Source organism: Dermacentor albipictus, chromosome 4 (assembly GCF_038994185.2).
Source record: "Dermacentor albipictus isolate Rhodes 1998 colony chromosome 4, USDA_Dalb.pri_finalv2, whole genome shotgun sequence".
In the NCBI taxonomy this organism is placed as follows: domain Eukaryota; kingdom Metazoa; phylum Arthropoda; class Arachnida; order Ixodida; family Ixodidae; genus Dermacentor; species Dermacentor albipictus.
The window spans coordinates 24,316,688-24,339,648 of record NC_091824.1 but is presented as its reverse complement, the minus strand read 5'-3'; the positions used below and the strand labels follow the sequence as shown (position 1 = coordinate 24,339,648).

Genomic DNA, 22,961 nt, shown 5'->3' with positions numbered 1-22,961 from the left:
ACTTGGCTCTGTTGACGATTAGACCTTTCTCGGCAAAGCGTTGGAAAAGCTGTCGAAGGTGTGGGAGGTGGTCATCTGCATCGCGGCTGACGGTGAGGAGGTCATCGATGTCGGTCTTATTGACGGCTTGCAGCGTAACTGCAGATCGGCTATTCTTCGGAAATGCAGGCGAAAGTGTAACAACTCTAACTTCGGCTCGCGTGTCCACTAGGAAATCAGAGCGCTCGACCAAGAGGTGTTGCAGAAGTTGCTCCTTTCATCGCAGCCTGAAATAGGCTCGATTGCAGACATCATGCGCGACGGAATCCATCAATCACGGCGTGTCCCTCAACCGCCGCAGCCCCAACCGGAAGCCTTGAGTTGCGCGACCGCCGCCAGGCTCCCCCGTCACGCCCGCCACGCTAGCGCCGAAATTCCGCCGCCAGCACGCCTGCTCGCCACCCACGGAAGACGGACGTTTGGCGTGCCCTCGACCACCGCCCGCTTTGCTGCCACTGAGGAAAAGAGGGCTAATCTGTCGTGGTCGCCCATAGCGCGAGATTGGTCTTTGAGGATTCGCCGTCAACCCGCTAACAGGTCACCACTCTCGTTACATCGCCCACAACCTCGCCGCCACTCAGTGGACATCTCGACGACTCTCCTGTTCGCCGTTGCCAGGACGCTACTTCTCGCCGCAGCACGGGCAATACGCTGGCCCAACCCGTTGCCGATCTGTCAGTCCTTCTACGGAAAATTTTAAAAAAATTATGCAGATCCCACGCACTGGGGGAATCAATGTGAGCGAAGCTTTCTGTTTTGTTTGCTTTGACTGACAATATTTAGCGGTGATGTTGACAGCGAATGTTTAGTTTCTTGAACGTTTAGCCCAGCACGAGAGTGGCGAGTTGATGTTAAATGTTACCTAGCGGGCACCACTGCTGCTTGTCTGCATAGTATAGAGTACACACGGAGGAACATGTGTGCTTCAGGCATTGTTGTGCGCCATACTCCATAACTTCTCAGAGCATTGAGCATATTCATTGGCTCACGTGGCACATCGCATCGTAAGAAAAGTATTAAACATTAATTGTATTATGGGGCTGTACGTGCAACAATTAAGAGGCACGCCGTATAGTGGCGGACTTCAGATTAATTTTAACTCCGAGGTGTTCGTTAACGTGTCCGTAAATCTAAGTGCACGAGCGTTTCTTTGTATTTCGCCCCCGTCAAAATGCGGCTGCCGTGGTTCAGGATCGAACCCGCGACCTTGAGTAATACCATACCCGCAAAGCTACCGTGGCGGGCACGGAAGTGTTGATATGAGGTGTGACCGCTTCCGCAGTGTCGCCTAGACCCTACGGCGTGCTTTAATGCGGCTCTGTTTCTGCACGCCCTGTGTGAGTTGCCCGCTTGACTAATTTGCATGGTGTTTATTTTTCAGAAATAGCAGAAACGTACGGTACCGTACCTTGAACTTAAATGTTTCCCGTTTGCCCGCAAAGCTGTCGCGTCTATAGCAGTACCATTTCTTTGTCTTCTCACGCCGCCTTTCCCTATCCCCGAACCCGTCTTTTATGGGAACTGCGGGCGAAGAGTGGCAAGGCTGTTATTCACTCGTTTCGCGACTGCGTCGGTTCTAACCACGGTGCGAGAATACTCAGGTGTTGACATTGTGCCCGCTGGGGCGTCCCGATTATGCTCGGCCGCGGAGCAGCGCGCCTTGCAGTTCGGCTGCGAGCCGACAGATGGCGCCGATGTCAGCGGGTCTGGCTAATATCTGTGGACAGGAAGGCAACGATTTAGGTTTGAAGTTTAGTGTTAGAAAATCAGGTGTTATGGTATTCAATGAAAACAGTGAACAGACAGTGGAGATACAGGGCCAAGAAATACCTCGGGTAACAGAATATAAATACCTTGGTATATGGATAAACGAAGGCAATGGATATATGGAAACACAGGAAACAACCATAACACTCAAGGGGAAGAGAAATGCAGCCATAATGAAGCACAGCGCGCTATGGGGATACAATAAGTACGAGGTCCTCCGAGGTATGTGGAAAGGTGTAATGGTTCCAGGACTTACTTTTGGAAATGCGGTTGTTTGCTATAAATCCGGGGTATAATCAGGGCTCGACAGGAACCAAACGTCAGTGGGTCGCCTCGCATTGGGCGCTCACGGGAAGACTACAAATGAAGCTGTGCTGGACTAGTTTTGAAGTGAGGGAAGCTCGCAGTAAAATTGAGTATGAAGAACGGCTGAGGAATATGAAAGAAAGTAAATGGGCTGGGAGAGTGTTCAGGTATCTGTACAGGAAAACCATTGATTCACAGTGGAGAAAAAGAACTAGGAAGCTTACCAGCAAGTATGCGGCCTGTAGGGTGGACAACACAACAACAAAGGTCAAGCGGAAAATCAGAGAAGCTGAATTAATCTCATGGCGGCGGCAATGGAAAAGAAACCTGCCATGAGTAACTACTTAAGAGGAAGAAACGAAATCAGGAAAGAAACCATTTATGATAACTCAAAGGGAAGCTCATTACTTTTCGAAGCGAGATCAGGATACCTTAGAACACGCATCTATAAAGCGAGATATAAGAAGGAAGAAGAAGCATGTGCTTGCTGTGGTAAAGCTAGGGAAACTACGGAGCATGTTTTATTAGAATGTGAAGACGTCTACCCAGCGGTCGATTTAGGCACCACTGGCCTCCTTGAAGCCCTTGGGTTCAGAGGGAGCAGTGGTAAAGCATACATGTCCGCAATAGACATTAGTAAGAGGTGACTGGAGGATTGGTGGAAGAAAAGTAGCGAAACGACAAAAGACGGAGACGTACAAAAGCACAGTTCGCAATAGGGGATCAGAAAATTTGGGCGTGGTAGTTCAAAGTGTTTTTTTTTGTGTCTTTTTTCATTGTTTAACCTAGGTAGAATATTAGGCAGTATAGTAGCAAGAGCTTGGTGGCGCAACCCACCGCCCCGTTCCAAAGGGGACGCTCATAACATCCATCCATCCATCCAGTTGAGCGGTGCTGGCGCCTGGAGATTCCGCTGTCAAAGCTCGATTTTCACTTTCGTGGCGTGAATTAAATTGAAAACGCTAAGGGAATTCGCAGCTTGGAATTAAAATCAGTAGTGTGCCAGCTTTAAAATTTTGTTTGCATGAAATTATCTTGTGTAAAGCACTTAATGATATGAACTCGGTCGAGCAGCACTCGAAGCTCATTCACGTTTCGCTTCCTCGTTCAATTCATGATTCATTCAGTGTAATCATAGATCTAAGCATAATAAATATAAGCGGGGGTCATCTTTCCCTTTTCCATTCCCAACGGCAGAAAATTATGGCACCGGAAAGTTTTTGCTCCACGCATATCGTTGCTTCTTCACTTTATATGAAGATTGTTCAAACATTGTTTCGCTGAGTGCGCTAATTTTCAAGATGCAGCGCACTAGTACCGCGCGGCCATTTACGACTCAAGTTGTGAAGAGGCTGCGCATTAGATAAAAACATTCGCCCGCCGGAAATGTATCAGACGGGATGAAAGGCTGCGTCGGATCATGGAACACAACCCAACGAGAACATTTGAGAAAACATTATTTTTATTCCGATGCATATTATGATAGAACGGGCATAAGTTTAAATAAGCTCCTTTCCACTGGAGGCTAAATGGCTCTTGAAGGACTGAAGTATGCAGGGGTCAGCGTTCAGCCAAGTACGCTTTGGAAACTCACAATGAGGTGAAAAAATATAAGAAAATCATATCTCACAAGTTTACACCGTCATGTACGCCCATCATTAAAAAACGAAATGAAAAATTTCAGAACTTTATTGCACACCATATGCCCACTGCAAACAAAAAATGCAGTAACCGGGTGAAATATTCAAGATATATACACAGTGTCACTGCGCGGTAACAGCAGTTTTCCATCTAACCTGAACAGCAAAAGTCGCAAAAACTGTGGCATAGTGGAATATACTGATGAAAATTGCGGCTAAGAGGAACAAAGCTTATGGCGCATTCACACCGAAGGCGGGGCGGGCAAAGCGGGCAGGCGGAAAGCGGAAAGCGGCGAAAACCTCCTCGCCGAGCGGGCAAAGCAGGCGGAAAACGCGGCGGGCAGCCCGATCGCTCTCGGACCGATTTTTTCCGCCCCGCCGGAGCTTCCCGCTTTCCCGCAGCCAACCAGGGCTCGAGGAGACAAGCCGACTCAAAAGGCATCCACCGAGACAGCTGAATTTTGCGCTGCACTTTTGATCGACACCTTGTTGCGCGATGCTATGTGACAAGAGACACGACGTACTCAAGGACACTGAATACAAGCATCAAAGCACTGGCATGACCAATTCGCTCTCGTTCTTGCAAGGCGAGGCGGACCCACCAGCGCTGTTGGCGGGCGGTCTTCGAGCTTTCTGCTGCTCGTCTTGAAAAGGTCCTGAAGTGGCGGCGAGTAGAATGCCAACTATTTCGTCTTCTTCGTCCGAGCTGCTTCACAAGTGGTTAGCATGCGCGAGCGGTTGTCCAGAAGACGGTGGTGCGGTGACGACGCTCGCGCACGCGCGTTGAGGACGGGCGACTGGTGTCAAGAGATGGCGACACGTGTGCCACGAAAACGCCGGATGCTCCGCCCTCGCTGCCACGCGGGCCGCCAGGCAAGCCGTCCGGTCTGAACAGGCGCGCGCGCTCACCGCCTTGCCGCGTTGAAAATCCGCTTGGCCGCTTAGCCGCTCCGCTTTCGGTGTGAATGTGCCTTTAGCCAGTTTCTTTTTTTCTTGGGTCTCCTTTTTCATGCTCATGTTAACATGCCTGCAGTGCTGCCTCATCCGCATGCTAACATAGCAGTGAAGCAATTGAGCCACTGTTCCTTCCTTGTGCTCATCACATAGAAAAGTAAGGGTGTACGTGTCAGGAACACCATGAATTTTTTTCCCTGTAGGCAGCCTGGGTGCCTGCATATGCTGCAAACAAGTGTTCAGTTTGTTTCAGTAGGTTATAAAGATGTATATTTGGATGCATAAGTCCTCCTCTGTCCGTTGCATTTGTCAGTGCTGCCTCAGCAGTACTGCTCTTTTCTGAACTGAACGGTGATTTGCATGTAGGACAGTTCGTGAATTTTTTCGTTTTTCTGCACATGAATCCTGCTAAATAAAAGGCACTACAGTCTTAAACTCCAGTTTCTGCTCCTCCTTTCGTTTGGCTGATGATGTCATCCCATTCCCAGTCGTCTACGCAGGTAACGCTCTCTAGTTTCTGTTTCACGTCATCTACAAAGTCAGCTGATGGCGCTTTGACATTGTTTGGGCTTATCAGTGCCCTAAAATCTGATACATCTAGGAGTGGCTTTTCTGCTTCAACTACTCTGCAGTTGCCAAATTTATGAGGCTTTAGAAGGGTGTAAGTAGACAAATAGATGGCCGGACAGGCCACCATTGGAATATGAACCTGGCAGCGTTTAACGCTAGAACATTGTCTAGTGAGGCGAGTCTAGCAGTGCTATTGGAGGAATTAGAGGGCAGTAAATGGAATATAATAGGGCTCAGTGAAGTAAGGAGGCCAAAAGAAGCACATACAGTGCTAAAAAGCGGGCACGTCCTCTGCTACCAGGTCTTAGCGGAGAGACGAGAACTAGGAGTCGGATTCCTCATTAAAAAGAACATAGCTCGTAACATACAGGAATTCTATAGCATTAACGAGAGGGTGGCAGGTCTTGTTGTGAAACTTAATAAGAGGTACAAAATGAAGGTTGTACAGGTCTACGCCTCTACATCCAGTCATGATGACCAAGAAGTCGGAAGCTTCTATGAAGACGTGGAATCGGCAATGGGTAGAGTGAAAACAAAATACAATATACTGATGGGCGACTTCAATGCCAAGCAGTAAAGGCAAGGCGCAGAAGACCAGGACTCGAGAAGAAGAACACAAACGACAGGACCGGCGCCGGACAGCACAAAGCTTTCGCACCGATCCTGCCATTTTGTGCGTCAAAGGCGCCGGTCCTGTCGTTTGTGTTCTTCTTCTCGAGTCCTGGTCTTCTGCGCCTTGCCTTTACTGCTTCAAGCATGAACTAACTAGCCCAAGCAGGAGTTTTACTTGTTGAATGCCAAGGTAGGCAAGAAGCAGGCTGGAGACAAGGCAGTGGGGGAATATGGCATAGGCACTAGGAATAGCAGGGGAGAGTTGTTAGTAGAAATTGAGGAACAGAATAATATGCGGATAATGAATACCTTCTTCCGCAAGCGGAATAGCCGAAAGTGGACATGGAGGAGCCCGAACGGCGAGACTAGAAATGAAATAGACTTCATACTCCCTCGCATCATACAAGATGTGGACGTGCTCGGCAAGGTGCGCTGCAGTGGCCATACGATGGTAAGAACTCGAATTAGCCTAGACCTGAGGAGGGAACGGAAGAAACTGGTACATGAGTTAGCGGTAAGAGAGAAAATAGAGGAATTCCAGATGAAGCTACAGAACAGGTATTCAGCTTTTACTCAGGCAGAGGACCTTAGTGTAGAAGCAATGAACGACAATCTTCTGGGCATCATTCAGGAGTGTGCAATAGAAGTCGGTGGTAACTCCGTTAGACAGAATACAAATAAGCTATCGCAGGAGACGAAAGATCTGATCAAGAAATGCCAATGCATGAAAGCCTCTAACCCTACAGCTAAAATAGAATTGGCAGAACTTTCTAAGTTAATCAACAAGCGTAAGACAGCTGACATAAGGAAGTATAATATGGACAGAATTGAACATGCTCTCAGGAACGGAGGAAGCCTAAAAGCAGTGTTGAAGAAACTAGGAATTCGCAAGAATCAGATGCATGCGTTAAGAGACAAAGCCAGCAATATCATTACTAATATGGATGAGATAGTTCAAGTGGCTGAGGAGTTCTAAAGAGATTATCACAGTACCAGTGGCACCCATGACGATAATGGAAGAGAGAATAGTCTAGAGGAATTCGAGATCCCACAGGTAACGCCGCAAGAAGTAAAGAAAGCCTTGGGAGATATGCAAAGGGGGAAGGCAGCTGGGGAGGACCAGGTAACAGCAGATTTCTTGAAGGATGGTGGGCAGATTGTTCTAGAGAAACTGGCCACCCTGTATACGCAATGCCTAATGACCTCGAGCGTACCGGAATCTAGGAAAAACGCTAACATAATCCTAATCCATAACAAAGGGGACGCCAAAGACTTGAAAAATTAGAGACCGATCAGCTTACTGTCAGTTTCCTACAAACTATTTACTAAGGTAATCGCAAATAGAATCAGGAACACCTTAGACTTCTGTCAAGCAAAGGACCAAGCAGGATTCCGTAAAGGCTACTCCACAATAGACCATATTCACACTATCAATCAGGTGATAGAGAAATGTGCGGACTGTAACCAACCCTTATATATAGCTTTCATTGATTACGAAAAAGCGTTCAATTCTGTCGAATCCTCGGAAGTCATGGAGGCATTACGGAATCAGGGTGTAGATGAGCAGTATGTAAAAATACTGAAAGATATCTATAGAAGCTCCACAGCCACCGTAGTCTTCCATAATGTAAGCAACAAATCCCTATAAAGAAAGGCGTCAGGCAGGGAGATACGATCTCTCCAATGTTATTCACAGCGTGTTTACAGGAGGTATTCAGAGACCTAGACAGGGAAGAATTGGGGATAATAGTTAATGGAGAATACCTTAGTAACTTGCGATTCGCTGATGATATTGCCTTGCTTAGTAACTCAGGGGACCAATTGCAATGCATGCTCACTGACCTGGAGAGGCAAAGCAGAAGAGTGGGTCCGAAAATTGATCTGCAGAAAACTAAAGTAATGTTTAACAGTCTCGGAAGAGAACAGCAGTTTACGATAGGTAGTGAGACACTGGAAGTGGTAAGGGAATACATCTACTTAGGGCAGGTAATGACTGCGGATCCGGATCATGAGATTGAAATAATCAAAAGAATAAGAATGGGCTGGGGTGCGTTTGGCAGGCATTCTCAGATCATGAACAGCAGATTGCCATTATCCCTCAAGAGAAAAGTTTATAACAGCTGTGTCTTACCAGTACTCACGTACGGGGCAGAAACCTGAAGGCTTACGAAAAGGGTTCTACTTAAATTGAGGACGACGCAACGAGCTATGGAAAGAAGAATGATAGGTGTAACGTTAAGGGATAAGAAAAGAGCAGATTGGGTGAGGGAACAAACACGAGTTAATGACATCTTAGTTGAAACCAAGAAAAAGAAATGGGCATGGGCAGGACATGTAATGAGGAGGGAAGATAACCGATGGTCATTAAGGGCTACGGACTGGATTCCAAGGGAAGGGAAGCGTAGCAGGGGACGGCAGAAAGTTAGGTGGGCGGATGAGATTAAGAAGTTTGCAGGGACGGCATGGCCACAATTAGTACATGACCGGGGTTGTTGGAGAAATATGGGAGAGGCCTTTGCCCTGCAGTGGGCGTAACCAGGCTGATGATGATGATGATGTCTTTTGTTATCAAGCCGCAGTCAAGTTCCTTCTCCCAGCTGTCAAGCCATTGAATGCCACGGCTAATAACCCCAAGGTCTGAATTCTGCACTGTAATGCCTTCTGCCGGAATTAGTCGGTTAAGTGCATCGAAAAGGTCATTCAGAAATAAAGGAAATTCATCAGTTGCTTCACTGTCGCTAAGACGGCGCACACCTTGGTCTCTGAAGAATTTAATGCCCGATGCCATAGAGCGGCTGGACACCTGCGTTGCCAATTTCACACGCATTTTTTCACAAGTAGTTGGATAAATGTGACTGTGCGTTTTCTTTGGACACATGCTTAGGCCTGCAGTTTTGTCCTGGTCCTCCTTATAAACTCCACTATAATCTTCCCATCTAATCAATTTGCCCTCCCTCTTCAGGTCCCTCTGCTGCTGGAGGCGATTCCTAATACATTTAAATAAGTGTGGCACATCCGAAAAGGCGAACACCTTTCTTATAGGGTCACTTGGGTGGGTGAAAGAGTTGCAACAGTCTCGAAGGCTCCCGCATATACCCGCTGTGCTCCACATACTTCTATTCGTCGATGCCCCATCACAAACAAAATCATGAATTTTGGCACCAGCTTCTTCCACGAGCGCAAGTGCTTGAAGGAGCAACTTCGCAAGAATAGTGCCTTTTGTTGCACCTTTGGCAGCGAAGACTCCAATGGGTTGGGCATAGCTGTCACCAAAAGGGCAAAACATAGAAACCAGAGCATGGTCAGCAAGCTCGCCTGAGTCTGCTATCTCTGAAATCAATCCTACATATGTCATTGTACTTGAATTGACACGTTTACTCTTGTGGACTTGCAATTTGTCAAACATTATCATATGGTGTATTAAGGTCGACTAAGGTGAATAAAAGGGGATTAGGGTGGATTGGGGCGGTTTAAAGTGGGTTAACGAGTATGACGGTGGAGGAGTGGGGGTTAAAGTCGATTAATGCGGATTAAAGAGGATTACGTTGGACTGAGGGGGAATAAAGTGAAATAACGTGAATCACTGTAGGCTTTACAAGGCTTTCGCCTTCCCGTTTCTTAGGTGCTAAGAAAACGCGGGAAATTTTTTGACATTGGCCCTTCGTCACTTTGTTGCACTTCACCACCCTACACTTGTGTAACTCAATGAGTGGCATCGTGTATATATATATATATATATATATATCTTTCCAGAAGAGGGTTCTAGCGCCGAAAAAACACAACACACAGCAAGCGAGACGGGACAGGCGCAACTTCCAACTGTTTATTCACCGCGTGTGCGAATGAATATAAGGTCAAGCAAAGATGGGTAGCAAGAACCACACATTCGCACGAGGTTTTACAAAAAGCGCATAATGATAGGTGAGGTACACACGTATCTCACGCCCGTGTATCTAAGAAAGCAGTTTCATTCTTATAGATGGAGATAGATGGGGCGCTAACACAATCGCTACAGTTTCTTTCAATATAGTAGGCCTCCAACAGTTCACGGGCTGTCTGGTCCTTACTTCTGTTTAAAACCTTTGCTTCTTTCAGCCTTGCCACACACTTAATCTTCCTTTCTTCTCCGCAGGCTTTACAATGATGCGGCAGGTGAGAACCAGTACCATTTCCTAAATCGCGATTATGTTCCACTAATCGGTCATTAATACAACGGCCGGTTTGTCCGATGTACTTCTTTCCACATGTGAGAGGTATCTGATATACGACACCCACGGCACATTTAACAAGCGGGGCTGCATGTCTCTTTTTACAGTCAGTTTTGTTTACCTTGTTGGGATCAGTTTTAACGCACAAGCCAGCCAGTTTCTTTGGGGCGGAAAAAACCACAAGAACCTTATATTTTGTCGCTACATGCTTCAAATTGTGCGCTACCTTATGTGTGTACGGGATGACGACCGGTCTAGTTTTGCTTTTGGGGGCGTCATCTTGGTCGCCCTTCTTTGTACTTTCTTTTTTCAATTTTCTCAGCAAGGCTTCTGCTACTCCGGTTAAGATCGAGGTTGGAAAGCCTGCTTTTTCCAACTTCCGAATCTGCGTGTGAAAGCTTTCCTTTGCCTTATGGCAGCAAGATTTCTGCAGCGACGCTTCCAGGCACATCTGAGCAATGTATGTGTGTATATATATATATATATATATATATATCACGAGATCGGCCCAGCTTCAACAAGTTTTTGTTGGCAACGTTGATCTTTCGGAGCATGCTTTTTGATAATGCTACGCATTGAATTACGCTTGTGTAATGCGGTGATGTTTAACGAAGGGCCGAAAGGGCAACATCCACTGTTCCTGGCTTTGACCCTCTGGCAAGGATTCCTGCGCGCTGAACAGAAAGGAATCAATGTTGAGTGTTGACATGTGCATGAGACGGTGAGGAGGTTATGCAGCCCGCTTTGCCCCTATTCCACCTGAAAGTGACCACACGTTTACCTCGGGATCATCTACTCATCGCGTAAGTGACACAAATGGGTGAAATTTATCAGCAGCTTCTTGTGCACGCTGCATGTCTCTGTGAAAAAAGTGCGCGCGCCAGCTCTAAGCAATGGAACGGCTCAGCAACGAACGCTTCTACATTGATGTGACATGTGCAAAGAAGGATTGATTATGTCCCAGCCGAATGCCTGTTTTCTTTATGTACAGTGAACGCCGCTACGATGAAGGCCACTACAATGAGTTTGCCAGCAGAAGGAAGTAATTTAGTTGTCCCCGGCTGTTTATTTGTTCTTTTAATAGGAACACCACGTTAAGCAGCATACGACGCAGCGGTAACAATGCGCTTAATGATCGTGCCTATGCAAGCGAATGTTACAATCCTGGTGCGCTGCTGCTTCAGCACTTGCTCAATTCCTGCGGTGTTTGTGGTAACCTCCCAGCGCGTGCGACGACTGACGAATAAGTCGCAGTTGGTGACGGCGTAACTGTAACCGGCGACCGACGTCGTCATCGAAGTCATCTACGGCGGATAGGACGCAAATGTCGACGAAGGCACCACTGGTGAACAGCTGGCAAACGAACCAAGAATTCAGATAGCGAGGGGCTCGATAGCGAGATTAGACGATCTTCATCTTTACATCTCTTCGCTTCCGCGTTTCGAGGCGAAGCATGTCATCAACCTCTGAGGTCAGGTGCAGCCGCGTATTGCGCCAAAGTGCGCAAAAGAAAGAAGAAAAAAAAAGTGCTGCCTTATTCCACGATGATGACGAAAAACTTTATTTATCCCTCTTTAAAGGGAAGGGGGCAATGGAATAGAGCGTGGGGGAGGAACTACTTGAAGTAGGCCTCCTTTATCCTCTCAGCCCACTCCAGGATGGCCTCCTGAAGATCGGGCCTGGAGCTGCGCAAGGCAGCCTCGCATTGCTCCTCACTAGATATTAATTGCTTGAGGAAAGGGGGAAGGGGGGGCTTAGGGCACCCCCATATGATGTGGTTTAAGTCTGCTTTGGGAGAGACAGAATTTACGAGAGGGAGAAAGGCAAATGGCGGGATGAATGCCGTGGAGGAGGTAAGGGGACGGAAAGGTGCGAATCTGCAGCTGCCGCCACAGAACTTCACACCTACGCGGGGATTTGCCCATGAGTGAAGGAAAGGTTAAGCGCTCTAATCGGTAGTGTGTGCAGATGTCGTGGTAAGTAATAAGTCGATCCCGCGCTGTAAACGGCGCGCTGTAAATGGCGAGGTCCGACACATCTGATGCCTGAGCCCGGACTGTAAATCCTCGGGCACTGGCATGAGCCGCCTCGTCTCCGGCAAGGCCCGCATGCGCGGGAGTCCAGATTAATGCCACAGTTTGATGGAAAGGATGGGCCAAGAGGAGAGAAAGGGCTGGCTTAGGGAGCCTACCCGCTCCGAAGTTATGTATGGCTGCTTTGGAGTCGCTAACGATAACTGATGAATTTGGGATTGTGAGGGCCAGGGCTATGGCCGCTTGCTCCACCTGTTCCGAGGAAGAGCCAGGAATGGAGGCGGCCGCAGCGACCTGGCCATGAGAGTTAATGACTGATATTGCGTAATGATTTCTGTTCCCATATTTGGCGGCATCAACATAGAGCACGTCTTTAGAGGTGGAGAATCGTTTTTAGAGAGCCTTTGCTCGCTGCCTCCTGCGCTGTTTGTGGTGCACAGAGTGCATGTTTTTAGAAAGTGGGGGGATGCAGAGGTTCTCCTGTATGTGATGTGGAATGGTGTATTTAGTCTTCATGATGGGTGCCGGAGTGATAGAAAGAGTTTGTAGAATGTGTCGACCTGTTGCGGTGTTAGAAAGTCTGCTATATTGGGATGTGAGGTGGGCTTCTGTGAGTTCAGTAAGTGTGTTGACAGCTCCAGTAAGCATTAGCCTTTCAGTGGAGGTACGTATGGGGACCCCCAGAGCGAATTTATATATTTTGCGTAAAAGAGTGTCGATCTTATCTGATTCTGATTTAAGGAAATGCAGATATGGTGTTGCGAATGTAATCTTACTGATAACCATGGCCTGAATCAAGCGGAGAAGTTCGGCCTCCTTTAGTCCGCCATGTTTATTGCAGACTCGCCCTAGAAGGCGCAGGGTGTGATCGACTGTGGTGTGGAGTGTATGTAGGGTATATGTGTTGAGCCGGTTGCTTTGAATGTGTAAACCGAGCACCCGGATCCTGTCCACTCTAGTAACGGGGATGTGGTTTGGGATGACCTGTATACTAGACATGTGTTTTCTGGCCCCCCGGTGGGATGGCAGAAGTAACTCGGATTTTTGAGGGGAGCATGTGAGATTCATAGCCCCGGCATGAGCCAAGACGGCGTCTGCTGCGGCCTGTAGAGTGTCTTGAATCTCTCCATCGGAGCCGCCAGTCGTCCAAAGAGCGATGTCATCGGCGTAGAGTGAAAACTTGAGATCGGGAATAGACCGCAATGCTTGCGCCATCGGCATCATAGAAAGATTAAAAAGAAAAGGGGACAACACTGAGGCTTGGGGCGTGCCGTAGCTACCTAAAGCGTTTGAAAGGGATTGCTCTGTGCCTATGTGTATCGTAGCGGTACGGATGGATAAGAAGGTACATATGTAGTCATATGTCTTTCCGCCAGCCCCAATGAGAATAAGCTCTCGGAGGATAGCGGAATGTGAAACGTTATTGAAGGCTCCGTTGAGGTCCAGACTGAGAATTTCTTGCGTATCTAGACAGCTATTGGGTGTAATAATGTCATGCTTCATTCGAAGCATGATATCTTGGCATGAGAGAGATTATCAAAAACCTACCATTTCTAATGGATAAAGATTGTTGTCCTCCATATATTTACTGAGGCGGTTGAGGATGACGTGTTCGAGTGTTTTACCTAGACAAGAGGTTAATGATATAGGCCTGAGATTAGAAGTGTTGAGTGGTTTGTTTGGCTTTGGGATAAAAATTAAAAGTACCCTCGCATCTCTCCACGAACTAGAGAGGGTGCCAGTGTCAAAGCAGTTATTGAAGTACGCCGTGATGGCTGTGACAGAGTTGTCTTCTAGATTGCGTAGTATTTTGTTGTTAATAAGGTCGGGGCCTGGTGCTGACATTGCGCGCAGGGTGGCGAGGGCATGGCAAACCTCTGCTTCCGTGATAGCGGCACTAAATAGCTCGTTGGGTTCGCCAGTATATTTTGGCATGTCATACTTCTGAGCGGAAGGCAGATGTTTATGGCGGAGGTCGTCGAAGAATCCGTTGATATTGTTTTTGTGTGCATGTCGCAGTTTGTTTATGCTATGGTTCAGTTGTGTACGCGATGTGGTAGGGTCTAATTGGCCTCGAGCTCCACCACTGGAAAAGCTGGCGCCACCGTCGGCGTGACGTGCTATTAGGGATCACGTGGGCGTAGCGGCCGCGTCGTCTGCTTCGAGAGCGCCGAAGAGAGCTGAAAACGAGAGTTTAAATTTCCTCGTACGCTGCGGTCCTCATTTAGTGGCGAGATTTTCCCGCTTCGAGTGTCTCCTTTACAACGCTTGAAAGCACTGCAATAGGTTGTGGCGGCCTTTGAAGGCGCGCAACATGGTAGGCTACTGCTCGGTGCCGCAGTGCCGGACGTACGCAACGGAGCCCGGTGTCAGCCTTATTCACACGTAGCCGCAGGACAAGAAGCTGCGTGAAGCTTGGCTCGCGAAATATAAAACCGGCAAACAGTCATCGGCTACAACTCGGGTATGCAGCAAACACAGACGCGAGGAAGATTTCTGCTACGGCGCCGGGTCTGCGATGTTCGGAAAACGCGCACTGAGACGCTCGCCCTAGTCCGCTGCCCGACTAATGTCATGACGGTTTGGTCCATGAACTTGTTAATGCTATATATACTGGCAAGTTCTCTGGAGTGGTAAGGGAGTGGTAAGAAGCGCATTAAAAAAAATCATGGCATATGGTCATGTTTGTGTTATGAATGAATGCACTGGATTACAAAGAAGAAGCAGCGGGAAATCGCACGCTGAGAACACCGATAAGCATACAGTGCGACGCAACTCGAGAAATAATATTGAAACGTCCAAGAATTTAGAAGAAAAAAAAGATTGAATCGTCGCGACGGCGCATCACAGTCCCCGTAGGCGTCGAAGTCTCTACAATGAAATTATTTTTGAACAGCTCTGATAGCTACCACGCAACAATGGTTGCTTGTAGACTGTCAAATGCTCATATTCTGCGGCCTAAAGCTCATGGCACGGTGCGAAAACGCGCCCGCGGCGAAAGCTTAACTGCGCGGTCTAGCATGCAGACGCGCAGTCGGTCGCTGGGAAATCTGTGCGATCGCTGCATCGAGGCTTCATTCTATTCGCTCCATTTAGTTATACGAACACTATAAGAACATATTTCACATAGTTTGCTCTCAACGTTTACCTACCTTTCACGCAAGAAGCCGGTTTCGGGAGACCCCATCGCGGCGACCGCGCGCAGTGGCATTCACTGTACGTATTCGGTAAAGAGAGAGCGTCTGTAAACTGTTCTGTGTTTTCAGTTTGCCTAAGATTATTATTTAGACAGTAAAAAACTTCTCTCGTTTCGAAAGTACTTACGGAAATGTCTGGGAGAGCTCACGCCTGGTGTTTTCATTGAGCGCTGACAGCAAAACCTATGAGGAGCGAGCCGCGTGATCCCTCATACTACGCCAGCGAGGCGCTTCCGATAGATGGCGACTCCGTAACTCCTCGCCGCCAATAAGTGTCGCAAGAGTTGCCATGTGCGCTTGTTATCGAGGTTGTCATGCATGCTTTCGCATACCTGGCCCCACTGCTGGCAGGCCAGTTGTGTGGCGTACTCCTGGATCTGGAGGTCTAATTCGGCAATTCTGAGTCTTAGTTTTCGGTTGAACCGTTGCCTCTTCCACCGTTTGAGAAGATACTGTTTGGCTTCCCACATGTGTAGAAGCTTGGAATCAACCGTCGTGAGAGCGGCTTCGGGGGGCAGAGTGGTAGTGTGCGTCTGGGCGTTTGAGTGTAGTTGCTGAACCGATTCTGAAATGTCTCGAATGTTTGTGGGAGCTGATATCTGGCGGGCCTCTCGAAAATTGTCCCAATTGGTAAGGCTGAGGCGTTTGGGTGCTAAGGGTTTGTGTTTGAATTGTAGTGTGAGGGTAATGATGTAATGGTTGCTACCGAGTTTAACTTGTAAGTTGTGCCATGTGACGTGTTGGAGTCTGTGTGTAAGCGTAAGATCGGGGGAGGTGTCTCTAGCTGCGCTATTACCTAGCCTGGTTGGTGCATCAATGTCGTTATGTAATGTGAGTCTGTGGTCTTGGATGTGGATCCATAGGGCTCTGCCCTTAGAAGTAGAAACGGAGTGACTCCACAAATGGTTGGGTGCGTTGATATCTCCAAGAATTAGGAGGGGGTGATGGGTGGCAGCGGCAATAGCTTGAGCGAAAATGGAGTCAAAGCTGTGATGTTTGTCTTGTAGACGACTATAGATATTGAGAATGTAAAGGCGAGATGCATTATTTTTGCGAGGAATAATTTCTAGAAAATCGTGCTCTATATCGACGCTGTCGAATTGGGAGTGATTGGCAGTGAGGTGCATTTGCATAAGAATTGCCGTATCGGGCCAGGATACCTTATTGTTCTGATAGACATTATAACCTGGGAAGCTGATTAGTCCGTGAGTTTCCTGAAGCGCAATGACAGCTGGGAGATTAGAAGAGCAGGCTAGAAACTGCTGGAGGTGTGCTTTCTTTTTTCGAAACCCCCGGCAGTTCCATTGCCACACTTCAAACTCGGAGCGTGTTGGGTTATTGGCCATTGTCAAGCGGAGCTGGTGGGGAGGCGGATCGAGCAGGTGCAACTATGTTAGGATGATTCGCGGTGACTCCAGCTATCCAACTTGTAGTTTGTTGGATGTGTGCTTGTAAGAATTCAATAAATTTGTCGTGCTTTTCATTCCTGGCTGTGTAATCTGTATTGATTTTTTCAATTGAAATGAGTATATTATGTAATTTAGTTTCCAAAGTGGTTAGCCTGTCGTTATAATTTAAGATTGTCTCGTCCAGGGTGTCCTCTGATCGCGGAGTGCTCAGAGTTTTACGTTTGCTGGGGGTAGGGTGAAGCGGTTCCCGTTCAGTGGAGGGACTAGTGTCCATGGGGCGGTGTGAAGAGGTTTCAGGTAGGGCTGATGAATGATGAGTCGAAAGGGTCGTGTTAGAGAGAGGGGCTTCAGAGGTTGACGTAGAGGGGTGACGAGATTGGAGTTCTAGTTTAAGTCTATGAATTTCGGCTTTTAGAATTGTATTTTCTTCAAGGAGGCATTCATTATTAGCAGTCTGGTTTGAGGAGCAGCTGGAAGAGGCTACCTTAGCCCAGCTTACCTGTGGTGGGTTGCGCGAGGAGTTGGCGAGAGTAGGGCTTCATGATAGATCTGGCCAGGCGATGTCTTGGGTTGCATAGCCAGGCCCACGGTCCTTGCTTTTGCTGCGACTTCTTCGCCGGCTTGAGTCGCGAGTGCGGTCGAGACTGGGAGTTCGGTTGGTGGGTGAAGTGTCTTCTTTATGCCTGGGACGTGTAGGGCGCGGTTTGAACCTTTGTTTGCACAGTGAGGAGCCGGTTTGATGGTTTCCCTTGCACACAACACATATCGGGTCACAATCGTGGTCCATGGGTGCGCCTTTCATTCCAAACTTGGGGCAGAGTGTGTCGGTGGCATTAGTGCAGACGTCCTGGCGATGACCAATCCCGCGGAATCGGGTGCAGGCTTCTACCTTCTGCCTGAAGGTGCGGTATCGAAGTGAACAGCCGTCGTAGTTGACGTAGAAAGGGATGATTTTGCCTTGGAATATGACCATGATGATTTCAGTATTGCTCAGGCGTCGTGCACCCCAAATAATCATTGTTGGGTTGCACCTGCGGAGGGTTGAGGCGATGTCATCTTCTGAGTAATGTGGGGGCAAGTGAATGCATCCTCTACAGGTATCGATGGGATCGGCTACATGGGTGGCGACTTCGTAAGGGTTACCATTGAATTGCAGACTCTGGATGTAGTGGTAGAGATCTGCACGTCCCATGTCTGGTGTGCTGATTAGAACGGTATTGTTAATGATGTTGACACGAATTTGGTCAGAACTGGTGCGGTCCGTGATGGGGAGCCACGCAGCCTTGAGGATGACTTGTCTGAGGATGCATGTATGGATTCCAGCGCAGTTGAGGTCCCCACATTCTCTTATAATGATTTTATAATTGCTGCGTGGCAGCGGCGGGGGCTTCGGTTCTGCTCTTGATTGAGTCCTATGAACCACTGTCGGGTATGCTGGTGGCGAAGGATGCTGACGCTGTCTTGAGAGGTTATCGTGGATCTCGGGCCAGGTGGATCTCTGCGCCCATGCTATGCGGAGCTAGGCCCAGCAGCGAGACGGTCAGCCGAGAGCCCTAAAGAGGGCTGCGGCTGGCGTAAGGGACGTCGGAGTTGCTAAAGGAACTGTCAAGAAGTGCCGATAACACTCACATAGGTCCAGGCAGGAAATCAGGCTCTTGGAGTGATCGGGTAGGCACAAGAAGAAAAAAATGCAGGAGCCGAGGCAACATGCGACCGCTCGCACCGTCGTCGTCCTTATTCCACGAAGTCTTTCTTGAATTTATGTTAAATAAAGGTTTTGTCCGATTGAGCATGCTTAGCCTGCTCTAGCGGTGCGTGATCTTTATAATGAAGTCACCTTTATGATGAATTTGGAAAGACCCAATCAATTTGTTCTAAAGGCGTTTGACAGAATTTCGTTTTGCAAGCTACCGAACTTTTACTTTTAACTTCCCGCACTTGCGTTGCTGTTGTAGGGGCTCAGCGTATTTATAAAATAAGCAAGGACGTGCACTTCCTATCTTAACTTTGTTGTAGCAAATGTGTACTGTGTACTTGAGAAATACGTTCGGTGTGGCTGCATGGTAACACTAACCGTACACTCTGCACATGCCGGATATCTCGCACCACAGATAGTATGACGAATATGATTAAATATTAGAGAGCATGAGTAATCGTTCGGATTGCCTGCTCCTGTCTAATTATCATTGAACTCTCATGATAACTAATATGAAACTCGTCCCAACTACCCCCTTCCGGCCTCTAGTAACGTTATGAAGTAGCTGAAGGCGGGAGAGCTTACGGCTACTAGCCGTAAGCTCTCTCGCATTCACCTACTTCATGGTATTTATGATCATAACGAACACCTTCGGTGACGCGTACCATTACCTGCCCATTACATTTCAGCGTGTACAGATTATTTTTATAATGCGATCATACGCACACCAAAACGCGGTCACATACTCCCATTCGCTACTTCCGAAAACATCGTGGGAATGGAACCATGTGCTCGTCACCCGATAACTACTACCGTGTATATGGCCTGCCAGTAGGCGTTTCTTCTAGGTCTACTCATTCCTAATTGAAATGGCGGACAGTTCTAATTGCAACGCATGTGGCCCCCGTATAAGAAACCATGAAGCACTTCCCGTGCGACTTCCCTTCGTACGAAGATGGGACGACTTGCATTTTCGGCTGTTTTAGGGCGCTTAGGTGACAGCAACAGAAGAGAGGAACCGGGGCCCGTTGGCTCGTGCGTTTGCGATGTGGAAAGCCACAAAATCGCTGCTGCGTTCTTTAAAATGCACCAGCCTACACGACCGCTCGCGGTGAAACGAATGACGAGCGCCCCATTGCCGGGGCTTCCGTACACACTGCAAACTTCTCTCCCCCTTCTCATCTTGGAGTCCCCTTTCCTCAGTGCAGGTTAGCCAACCGGGCTCAGCCTAGTTAGCCTCCCGGCTTGACCCTCATCACTTGCCTTTCTATATAAAGAGATGCATCGATTTCACACCGCATTAATGTTTTCCTGACTAATGGACGATTCAACCTTACTAGGTATTCAAAGCAGATTTTTCAAAGTTATGTAACACACAACATTTGATATATTTACCATGTCTTATATGTAGTGCCGTACCGTATGTGCAGTTCTAACAATATAACCCCTATCGTCTAAACTGCTACACATATGTAAACGCTTAGTGTAATAATAAAATATATAATTACGTAATAAATAAATTAATTAAGTACTGCGAGTAAAGAGCAACACTCGTACTGACGATTGCCACGTCGATTCCTGTTCTTGATTTAACCGTAACATGCACTGCGATTTCGCCAGTTAACAAGCACCGTGTCGTGTGTATTGGTTCGTCTTTCGTCCGCCAGATGAAGCGATTGTTTATTACGACATGTCTATATGCTTTCTTACTTCCTCGTAATCAATTTTCTGCTAGATGATAGGACAAATGGTAACTATGGCAGTGATGGTTGTCTAACTGCAACGTTGGCTTGTATTTTTCTCTTGCGTGTTCTTTCTTTTTTTCATTTTAGCCCAGCGGCCTGGCGACCGCCATGCACCATTCCCTGGTTGGCAAGCCTCCGATAAGCACAGCACTTCGGCGGCGAACAAGGCACCTCCTGTGACCTGACCTTGAGACAGCCATTCCTTTAGCAACGATTCATCGTGTTACATGCTGAGACCACAGCAGCGTTTTCTTGTTTAAACACGTGATGTTCGAGCTTTACTGCCCATTAGGGTTGCCCCATTTGCCAAGGCAAAAAAAAAACGGCACGGATAAAAAGAGGAGCGCAATTTCTTTTTACGTACTACAATAAAACACAAACAAAACGAAGACATATTATAGTGCTGATACACATGTTACAATCGTTGCATTATTGAAACTTATTGAAAGGCTCCGTATAAAGCTCTGTACGTCGTCATGTCCTTGTCTCGAATACTTTAGTCGTAAAGCACATTAACGGCTTGCGAACAATACAACAATACGCGGTAGTTTAGATGGCGACGAAAAACATGACCTCTACAAAATTAAAGAAAATTTAGGGAAATAGGAATGAATTATTTTGTGACAATTCAGTTGTCTGCTGTGTATAACTGCCCGATGGAGTGCTTGCAATGCAGCTCATAATGTGCAGATTAAGGGAGCACCGGAAAACCTGCTAACGACGTTGCTGGTGCCCGGTAGAACTGGCAGCCGGCACGGTGAGCGAAAAACCGATTGTGTTGGTGGAAAACCGGCTAGCTTACAACGCTATACTATTAATGTCCTCGAGCATGGAAACATCTCTATAAGTCAACATTTGACACCCATACAACGCTGACTCTGACATGAGACGATTTGGTTTGTTTGCCTTCCCACAAATGTGTTGCCATCGTCGACTGAAATTGATGGACCCGTCGTTGTGAAGTTTTGGCTCTGTTTTCAGTCAAAACAGCATATCTACGAGCCTACAAAAGATGTGGGTGGTATACAGTGTCTGCAATAAATTTAGGGCTGTTTGAATGGCTCAATTTCGAATCGACTCGAATACTAGGGTTAGAAAAATAAAAAACCTGGGAATATCAGATCGATTGCCACATATTGCCTTGTTTGTAGTACAAAATTATGAGCGCATATCATGCAAAACGATAAATAGGTCGAAATTGCGTCTGTTTAAATCCCTTCAGCACATTTAACGTTATTCCAATCTGCAAGCAACGTCAACTGAGCAGCTTCGATGGAGAAAAAATAGTCTTGTGAATTTTGCCCTAAGGCGAAGCACTAAAAACGATAGCAAGGCTTAACCTTGCGCCGATGATGTGTGAGAATTCAGGTGTAATAAAGTGCGCCATCAGCGATGTTGAAGACGTCCCGCCAAGACACCTTCCAGAAGCGTCAACCGGTCAGCAGTCGAGATTGAGCAAGAGGCGTTTAGAGTACTGGTGAAGGGGGAGGGGGGGGGAGATGGGAAGAGATTGATACGACTGGATCCGTTACAGACATAACTAACGCTACGAGGCAGATAGAGAAGTTTCGAAGATAAAGAAGATTAAGGAGAGGTATACAAAAACTGCTAGCATAAAAATCGCGTATAGTGCATACCTGGTTAACTCAAGCAGCCTTGATGGCTATTTGTCACCACCCCGTTTCAAAGCGTATGCCAACAATAATGATAATACTAATAACGCTGCGCGAGATGAGACCGAATGAGAACTGTCGGCGTTTTATAGTGCCCAAACAAGGAATTGCTGTCAAACCTCGTTATAAAAAAAACTAGACATAACAAAATTTATTTATTAATTTATTTATTTATTTATTTTGAGTACCTTAAGGTCCCGTTGGGGCATTACATAGGGGCGCACGAAAAAGTTCAGGCGTGAATGCAATGTGTACAATGCAAATAATGTAAGAAGACACTATAGGAACAGAAAAAAAAGTTGATCTAAACGTCGAACTGAAACAAAATAGTAAAAAAAGAAAGAACGGAGAAACTGTGTTTATACAATATTTGGTAACGTGGAAAACGCATAAGAACCTAAAAACGCCATGCAGACAACCAGTACCTATCAGAACACGAATTCAAAGGTACAATCGAATGATGATTTAGGTAAACAACCTAGAGAAACACATATTGTTACGAGAAGAAAATATATGTACTTAAAATATATACAGTTACAAAGTGGCAGCTCAGTAGCCAGGGTAACACCATCCACCGATCATCGAGACACGCCAACCTCCTCTTCACCTCCCAACGTCCTTTTGTCCAGAGCGGCACAAACTCGCACGTGACATTAACCCCCGGCGTCAGAAGCATCGTCTCGATGCTTCCTAGGGTGTCGAATCAGTGGGCGAGTTATAAGGCTTTAGTCGCGAAGCGGGCACGATATCAGTTCTTGGTGGGGTAGAAGACGTCGAAGTCACAGGTGATATCTCATATGTGAGGCTGGTGACTTGGCGAAGAACTCGGTATGGTCCGACGTATCGGGGCAGCAGTTTTTCGCAAAGGCGGGAGGGTAACCAAAGCAGGACAAGTGACCCAGGGCTGAAATGAACGTCCCGACGACGACTGTCGTAACGGTGCTTTCGGCTAGTCTAAGACGTCAGAATACGGTCACGGGCAATGCGACGTCCTGTGGCCGCGCGAACAATGGCGTCGTGAGCACAGAACGTGGTAGTGTTGGCATCGGAAGGGAGCAGCGAGTCAAGAGGCAGGAGTGGGTCACGGCCATATAGTAGATAGAACGGAGAAT

The 22,961-nt window shown here is 47.4% G+C and overlaps 1 protein-coding gene across 8 annotated transcripts in view; it reads left to right on the top strand.

Annotated features, from left to right (window-relative positions):
- LOC135919231 (uncharacterized) overlaps positions 1-20,612 on the top strand; it is a 125,188-nt gene extending 104,576 nt beyond the window's left edge. For all 8 annotated transcript variants that reach the window (XM_070538024.1, XM_065452936.2, XM_065452934.2 and 5 more), the window contains one exon: positions 20,264-20,612. In XM_070538024.1, the coding sequence (XP_070394125.1) occupies positions 20,264-20,356 (93 nt within the window). In that variant the 3' untranslated portion in view covers positions 20,357-20,612. The remainder of the gene's footprint in view (positions 1-20,263) is intronic.
- The last annotated feature ends 2,349 nt before the right edge of the window (positions 20,613-22,961 follow it).